This window comes from Paroedura picta, chromosome 1 (genome assembly GCF_049243985.1).
Source record: "Paroedura picta isolate Pp20150507F chromosome 1, Ppicta_v3.0, whole genome shotgun sequence".
NCBI lineage: Eukaryota > Metazoa > Chordata > Lepidosauria > Squamata > Gekkonidae > Paroedura > Paroedura picta.
The window spans coordinates 120,291,437-120,300,386 of NC_135369.1; the positions used below are offsets into that span (position 1 = coordinate 120,291,437).

The 8,950-nt window shown below is 45.4% G+C and overlaps 1 protein-coding gene across 1 annotated transcript; it reads right to left on the reverse strand.

Annotated features, from left to right (window-relative positions):
- Positions 1-265: 265 nt before the first annotated feature.
- LOC143819699 (uncharacterized) lies at positions 266-3,824 on the reverse strand. The gene is made up of 4 exons (XM_077301608.1): positions 1,868-3,824; positions 1,406-1,489; positions 1,144-1,227; positions 266-864 (listed from the first exon to the last, which is right to left on the reverse strand). Exons 1-4 carry the CDS (start codon positions 2,487-2,489, stop codon positions 335-337), a joined length of 1,320 nt encoding a protein of 439 aa, XP_077157723.1. The 5' UTR covers positions 2,490-3,824; the 3' UTR covers positions 266-334.
- Positions 3,825-8,950: the final 5,126 nt, after the last annotated feature.

The window sequence follows — 8,950 nt, forward strand, 5'->3', positions numbered from 1 at the left end:
CTGGTGGGGCTCCAAGTTTCATTCCCTAATGTTTTTCCCCTGTTAAAATGTTTTTTAAAATAAAATGTTATTGCAAATTTTATAACAAGACTCCAGTGTGACTTCTTAAACTTGCACATATTTAACCCCACACCACACTCCTAAAACTCCTTGAACTAACACCCCTCCAACCTCCAACCCACACAGCAGTACCACAATATAGACAATCACTAGAGAGGCCGCTTTCGGCCTTGCAGATTCTACAGTAGGGTACACAGAGACAGAGTCAAAAATATAAACTTTATTCAACAAACAACAAAACACAGATAACATGAAATAGAAAAAGTGGGCAAAACTAGGAGGGGGAGTACTTGTCTGCTGGTTTTATTTTCCTCTTTCCGAGAATAGTCCTCCTTCGTGTTTGGGTGGAGGCATTCTGAGAGGGAGTCGGTGGGGTGGGTGCTGGAAGTGGTGGTGTTGGTGTGGGTGGTGGTGGGGGTGGTGGTGGGGGTGGTGGTGGGGGGGCGGGGGCGATTTGTGGAGGGTAGGCCCTTTCCATGACCACTACAGCCCTCTCCATGAGTCTCCTTATCAGTCGCACCTCCTCCACGCCTTCGCGTAGGATTTGGTTTGTCTCTCTAAGGACTGCCCTCAATTTTCTCCCCTCCTGGGCAATGAGTGTGAGCATGGCTTGGTCAGCGGCAGCGGCACGCCGTGACTCCTCATAGCAGTGCTCAAGGAGCCTCTCTCCCACGCTTGTCAAGACGGAGACGCGCCTCAGCCTGCCGCGTTCCCTCGTAAGCCTCTCCTCTGCTGGGAGCGCACCTCTAGGTGGTGGGCTGCCTGGAGCCAGGGGTGGTTCCTCCTCCTCATCTGAAAGAACCTCTGTTGGCAAAAAATGAGAAACAAAACTGTTAGTGACATCAATAAAGTCAAAACACACCATGGTGGACATGGTGTTCTTTTTTGTCCCCGTGTTTTCCTGCCAAGAATTTAAACAATCCCCGGCGAGCACATGGCTATTGTTTGTTTGCCCATGGTGTGCTTTTACTTTTGCCTACTTTCACAGCAGGACTCTCAACAATTAAAAGGGAGCACATGGTTAGTGCCTAGCGACATTGTCCTGCAGCTATGGCTCGAAAGGAACAGGTCATGCACGCTCACCATCTTGAATCTGTATCCGCCTGCGCCGTGCAGGAGGTCCAAGCAACCCAGGCTGTTCCTCCTCCTGTGTTCCGGGTATGAAATCTGCAAAAAAAGGAAAAAAAACAGATCTAGGACCAAAGGGTGGCAAAGCCAGCTTCAAAGGCTACACCAGCAACGCAGAGGGACTCTCTTCTTTCTCTTAGCAGTGCTGCTGCCCTGCACAAACAGAAAAGCACAAAGCAGTCAAAACAGCCCCCCCCCTATTTTAACTAATACTTACCAATGTTAGTTGATGCCCCCGAATCACTATCCACGTCAGGTGCTGCTGGAGACTCGAGGGGCCCCGTCCCTGGCAACTGTGTCTCTGTGGACAAGAGCAGAAAATAGTGAAAAATGAGCAAGCATACACCATGAACCACAAAGCAAGCTCCCAAAGTAGTGAGCCAAAGTACTGCAGAAGGCCTATGGGCGAGGCATGCAGCAAATATTTTGGGGCTGTTGGTTAAACATGACCGTTTCAAATACTAACCACATCAAGCACTCCACAGCCAACCATCTTTTAAAATCTTTTAAAAATTAAAATTAAATTATAAAATTAAAACCGTTTCAAATAGTAAACACAGCAAGCACTCCACAGCCTACCATCTTATGCGTTGCAACGAACTGACGAGAAAACGATGGCCAAACGTCAGAACACACATTTGCTCAAAAGGAAATATAAAATAAAAATAAAATCACTTACCGGAGGCAAGGGGCGTTTGCTCAGGAGCCTCCTCTGGCTCCCCAGGAACGATGGCGATGAGGTCCAGCGTTACCGATTCCGCGGCTCGTTGCTGGACGGGGGGTGGAGGGCGAAAGCTGGACGAGGTGCCCTCGCCGGGATCCTCCTCAGCGGGTGGTTCCTCGACCGGGGCAGCCGGCTTCCGAACCACCTTAAGGCTCCGGCCGACGCGCTTCGGCCTGCCGGATCCTTCCCCGTCTCCGTACAGCTGGCGCTGCTCCTCGAAGTAGGGGCAGGTAACCTTCTCGTTGCCGGAACCCTTATTATGGTTCACGGCACGCATATACTCTGCCCTCATTGTCTTGGTCTTCGACCGGCATTCAAGGCCGGTCCTGTTGTGGCCCAGGGCGCGCATCTTAATGGCCACTTGTTCGAATACCTCCCTATTCCTGTGGGAGGACTGGAACGCGTCCTGGATTTTCTCCTCCGAGAAAATCCCGATCAGGTCCCTGATCTCCGCGTCCCTCCAAGTTGGGCCACGGCCGGTTGCAGGGACGGACGAGGCTTGAGAAGACGATTCCATGTTGCTTTCGCTGGTAGCTGAGCAAAATGGTGGTGGAAGGTGCAGGGTGCAACGGATCATATACCTTCCCGCACACAAAGACAAAGGGACTAGCCGGCTCCTGATTGGTAGAGGGCAGTAGGGGACACGCGCATTGGCCACATCAGGTCACATGTCACGTTCAAAACTCCTCGCGCGGGAACAGGATCTGCTCCTAATGGCCAGATTGGCGCCCTTGTTGTTTGACTTAACGCATGCGCTGATTCGTTTACACGAGAGAAGAGCAGTTTGAACATGCAGCGGGAGCCATTTTAGGAAAATGTCCGCCATTACACAAACGCATGCCGGTGTTCAACCGAGAGCAAGTGCGGCAGTACTCGGCAGTTCCCCAATAATATTCACCAGCCACAGCATAAATCAACCAAACATGACATGTTACTGGCGTACGTTCGTTGGCACGCTCAGAGGAATGTTTTTTAAAATGAACGGGGGACGGCGACTCCGCTTGCCGGAGGTATAGCTGCCAATGGAAGGGGTTGTCCGCACCCAAGCACAAGCACGCACCGGGAACCACACAAAGACCCACTACACATAAGCCGCCCCTCATGATATCACCACGAATCATGTCTATTGAACCCCTCTAAGCTAAGCAGGAGACTGCGAGCGGCGACCGTTCGTTGGCACGCTCAGAGGAAAATTTTTTAAAATGAACGGGGGACGGCAACTCCGCTTGCCGGAGGTCTAGCCGCCAATGGAAGGGGTTGTCCGCACCCAAGCACAAGCACGCACCGGGAACCACACAAAGACCCACTACACATAAGCCGCCCCTCATGATATCACCACGAATCATGTCTATTGAACCCCTCTAAGCTAAGCAGGAGACTGCGAGCGGCGAATGTTCGTTGGCACGCTCAGAGGAGAATTTTTTAAAATGCTCCCTGTACGTTGACTCCGCTAGGACTGGCCGATGGTAGACGGGGTTTTAAGCTTTGGCCAAATTTAGGGAACGTGACGGTGTGTGCCACTGTGCTTGTGAAAAACTCTTGTGGTGTCCGGGCAGAATTTCCTAAAGTGATCGTGCTTGAAAGCCAGTCGCTGTCCCGTTGCCTCGTAGATCCCCGCTCGCTCGGAGAAAAAAAAAATGGCGAACAGTTCGCCGGAAGTTTCGAGGACAGGCTCGGGAGGAGGGACTTTGAAGAACCCGCAACAATGGTAACGCACAGGTCTTTAGCGCTACTGTTGCAGATTGGTTGCAGGAGTGTATCGCTATCCGGAGGGTGAATCCAGTTTTCTGGATTCCCCTAAAAGCGCTACAACGAAGCGCTTTTGGCGGGTCGGTTTCAGGATTGTTGCAGATCGTTAACGACGTCGTGCGTTATGGCAAATTAGTAGCGTTTTCAATCAGCAACCATTGTGCTATTTTTAAGCCGTGGGAAATGCCCCTTGGCCTTCACTGCTGGGCCTTCTGAGGCTCTTCAAACTTCTCCACCCTTGCAGCTGCTGCCATTGAGGTGGGTGTAGCTCCCATTCGCTTCCCAACCTCCCCTATCGATTCTGGTAAGGTGGCTTGGCTTCTGACATTCAGCACAGGGAATGCTGATGCTTGACAAACACCTCCACTTTTGCAGCTGTCATGAGTGAGTCTGGTGCTGCTTCTGCACACACACAATGTCAGCAAGTCCAGCATTGTTCCAAGTCTATAGCACCAGGCCCACTGCAGATTATAGCTGCTGCCACCAAGCCTGTTGTGGTTCTCTGCCTCCCTACCAGACCCACCATGGCTCCTTTCCCCCAATAGCTCCTGAGAGTACACAAACAAGGGAAATTTTTCTGGTAGATCTAATAACCATGTGAGTTTTTAAACGTTTTAAGATTTTTTTTTCAAACCTAGGCAGTCCTCCAAATTTGAAGGAAAATCACTTGTTCAGTTTGGGCCTGATCTGCAGATTTAGATATCCACAGATCTGCCCATACTTGTGACATAGATGCATAGATATATTAGGGAATTAATATAGAAAGTTTGGTTGTGATTACATTTTGAAAGCTATCTGGCTCTTTTTGACTTCATGTCTGATCTATGAGAAATAAGTCTTTACGTTTACAATAATTTCTTTTTCATCATGGCAAATTTTTCCTTTTAAAATTGGCATATTTTTGAATTTAAGTGCCACAATATGGGATATGAATGTTATAATAATAACTAGCTTCAAAACTTGTTCCTAAGAAAGGGCCTTGAAAGCATCCTCTCCCCTGGCCAGGCAGCTTAAGGTAGCTTTGGGCCACAGCTCACAGCCAGATCAAGTGGGGTGGGTGGGGGCTGGGCAGCTCGTTAGCAGGGCTTGGACAGAGCTCCTTAGCAGGCAGTCAGCAGGCCAGGAGGCCCTCGTAAGCAGGCCCTGCTTAGCAGGCCAAGAGGCCCTCGTAAGCAGGCCCTGCTTAGCAGGCCAAGAGGCCCGCATAAGCAGGCCTAGCCTAGCAGGCAAAGAGGCACTCGTTAGGAGACCCTCCACCAGGGCCCTCTCCCCTTACCTGATGCTGGCTCCAGGCACTGAGGCGACTGAGAGCAAAGAGGTTAGAGTCCAGGGATGGAGGGCAGGAGCTGCAGGGGCAGGGCCAATCAGGGCAAAGCTGGCTGCACCCTGATTGACCCTATTCCAACTTGGACAGCCGGACATGTCCCACTGCCTAGGCTGTTTCACAAATATATAGAGGAACAACAATGGATAAAGATGAGTATGGATTAGGGAAGCATAGGAAAGTAGGCAAAACAAAACAAAAATAATTACAATAACAGACAACCAAAGGAAGGAAGGAAAGAAGGAAAGAAGATTTTAGGAGGCACTTAAGGTTTATTTTATTTTCTTATTTGCTTTTATTAGGGAGCTGCAAGCATTTTCTTGGGAGATATAGATTTTTATTTTATTATGGATTATTTTATTTTAATTTATAATTGTAATCTGCCTTGATCTACAAAAGTATATAATGGTATAAGTATTTAAATAAACAAATTCATCTCCACATGGAAGTGTTTATTTATTATATTTATTTTATTTTATAGGAAATTGGTCATTTAAATTATTAGGTTAGACTGGGTCTTTAAAAAATCAGATTGTGGCCTATGCAAGGTTGCTTTCTTTAGTTCAACCTTAGTCTAGAAGCTATAAGGACTAATGGAATGCTTGCTAACTGCCTTTATGGTTGTCATCCTCTAGCTGAAGATTGAAGATGAATTATAATGGATCCTCAGGCTGTAGATATCAATTCCCCTGGAGAAAATGACTATTTGGGAATGTATGGCATTATACTCCATTGAGGTTCCTCCCTTCTCCATACCCTGCTGTCCCCAGGCTCCACTCCAAATCTCCCAAAATTTCCCAACCCACAGGTGGCAGCTCTGTATTACTGAATCTGCTAGAAAGCTACCATAAATACACTCAAAATGTATTTCTCTGCGTTACCTGGTTGTAAACTTCATGCTTGGGGTCATGGAGTTTACCACTTATAGGTGGCATTTTCTCAATATCACCAAACAAAAATGTTCCAATATATTTAACTATTAATAAAGAAATTCCTGACTTGCTTGTACAAAATGTTCTTTATTCCTGTGCTGAAGCTGTTGCCTAAATTTGTTGAGATCATACAGTGGGAACTCAACATAGTATATTAAAGCGAAACTGCTTAGTTAAGAGAGACCTGGGATTACCTAGGAAGTTGATCATATTGAGTATCTGCCACAGAAGTGCCTTGAAATAGGAGGTGTTTCACCATCCAAATTTCCTTTCCAATTTGCCCATCTGTTCTCTTGTCTCTATCTAGTCACAGCACAGGTTTTCTCCTAATGAAGATTGTGCTTCTTAATATTTTAATGGAAATTTTAAATTCTTCATAAAAATATTACAGCTACATAATTTCTTGCAAACCTTGTGACTGTTATTCAGCTGGATCATCAACTAGACAATACTTTTCTAAATTTAAAAAGTGTGTGGCAGCTCCTCCCTCCCTCACTGAGAGTAAAACATCATAAATAGTCTATAAAAGAGAGTGCAGCAAACCATGGGGATAATGGAAACGTTTTCAAATCATCCAATTTACTGTAGGCAGACTGAGAGGAGAGCAATGTCATTTGGTTCCGGAAGCGTTACTGTTATCTGAGCAGAAATTGTGCAGTAAGGTTTTCAGTGAGACAAAAGTGTAAAGGCAGTGTGGTACAAAAGCTAGGGATGGGCTTGTCACGCTACAGAGATCTGATAATAATTATACTGTGGAAATTTTGAAACTCGTTTTGTGTGCTTCAGCAGCATGGCAGCACCAAAGGAGAAGACTGCTAGAAAGAATACCAGATGGAGGAGAAGCTTCTAAACTTATTCCTGTAGCCATATAATCAAAACATTATTATTAAAGGAACAGCCAACCATAAATAACTTTGTTGTTGTGCACATGTGCGTGCATGCACGCACACACAGTTTAAACAGATCTCGCTTGTTGGGACTCATTTGGCTACATAAGTCAATCCCTTCTACGCTCTCATATTTTAAAGCAGGGCCAGTTGATTAAACAGCATTTTCAAAAATTGGCATATTGACTTTGAGCCAGGCAGCTGAAACACAGAACTGCTTCCAGTGGGTGGCAATTTATTTATTTATTAAAAAATCATGATAACAGCTGGAGTTCACAGTGGTAGGGATATTATTGTGATTGCTTAAGTTCATGTATGATATTGCTGGCCCAGGATTCAAGTCTGTGTGGTTCTTATTCAATTTATAACTTGCACCTTCTCCTCAATAGAAGACTTGAGACAGATCACAGCATACACAAACATAACATTAAAACATGAATAAATAAAACAAATGTAAATAAAGATTCCAGATACAATAGAGTACAATGCATCAATTGGTGGTATATGTATCCTCCAAGATGTTTGTGTGAGGACCAGGGCAGCTGCATTTTGCACCAGAAGTAGTTTCCTGAGAAGATATAAGGAAAGGCCTGCATAGAGTGAGTGACAATAATCCAGCCTAGAGGTGACTGTCACATGGATCACAGTAGCCTGGTGATCAGGGACCAGGTAGGGCACTAAGTGGCTTAGCCTGGTGAAGATGTTAAAATGCCAACTGAGCTGCTCTCATGACTTAGGACTCCATTGATAAGGAGGCATCCAGGGTTACTCTCAAACTCTTGACTGACTGGGCAGCTGAAAGCTGCACACCATCCACGGTGGGAAGGTGTGTGTCCTGTTCTGGTCCTATCCTAGCTAGAGGACCATCATCTTTGAAGGATTAACCTTAAGGTGGCAAGCATACAACAAAAACAATGGAGTTTTTAGGGAGAGGAAGAAATACGGATTATGTATTATTTTTCCAGGAAATCACAATAATAGTAGGAACTAGCAATTGCTGCACGTATCTTTGGCTTGGGAATTTCATGCTACACACCCTATGCCTCAGCTCTTGAGTACAGCATGAACATCTGTTCTGGCTGTGCCATATCAATCTGTGGTGTTGGAGATTCTGGTCTTGTCTCTGACACACAGCACCTTTAACTAGTGTTCATCCTTGTCTTAAAAGGCAGAATTCATCCATGGTTATCATACCCTGATCACATCCATAGTGATTTCATCAAGGTTCTCTCTGTGGAATGCCTTGGAATAATGTTCAGAAAAAAAATAGTGTGTTGTGCGGGTTGACAGTGTGCCCATTTTACAGGGACCATATGTCACCGGTACTTAAAAAGTACACTGGCTGCCAATTTGTTTCTAAAGGACTACCTGCTCCAAATAAATATGTCAGTTAAGATCTTTTTGATAAGCTTTGTTCAATATGCCCCCTCCCTTCACAGGTGAGGAGGTAGCTGCTAGAGAGAACATCTTCATTGTCATGGCATTTGTGTAACTCCATCTCCATAGCAATGCACCTTGCGACAAGCTAGCTGGCTTCTGAGAGCCAGAAAGTGATGTTTCTTCTTTCTCAGGCATTGAACTTTGTTGATTTTTCTTTTCATACCATGTCTTGATTTTTCCCCTCAGCATTTAGATTGTTTTATTGTTCATATCTAGCAGAATTGTGCTTCATTTTGGAAGAAGCATGCCTTCTGCACACTTCCATTTCTGAGAAGCATGCCTTCTCCAAATTTCCATAGACACATGGCAATAGAAAATGCCATCAATTTATAGTGCATCCGTAGGGTTTTCAAAGCAAAAGATGTTCAAGCAACATGGTTGTCTGTTGCCTGCCTCTCTTTAGTAACCCTGGACTTCCTTGGTGGTCTCCCATCCAAATATTAACTAGTGTTGAATGCTGAAACTAAAGAGTATCAACATTCCAATGGCTTTAAAGTACATGTTAAACAATGTATTAATTGTGAGTCCAGTAATACAGTATATATGATTATATGCAAATGCAAACTGTGCTATGTGGGAATGTCATCTAGACCTCTTAAAATGCGAATATCAGAACATAGGAGCCAACTGAGAAACAAGATTAAAGATGCTCCTCTCGTCCCACATTGGTTGGAACATAATCGTAGCTTAGAAGAATTCACATTCT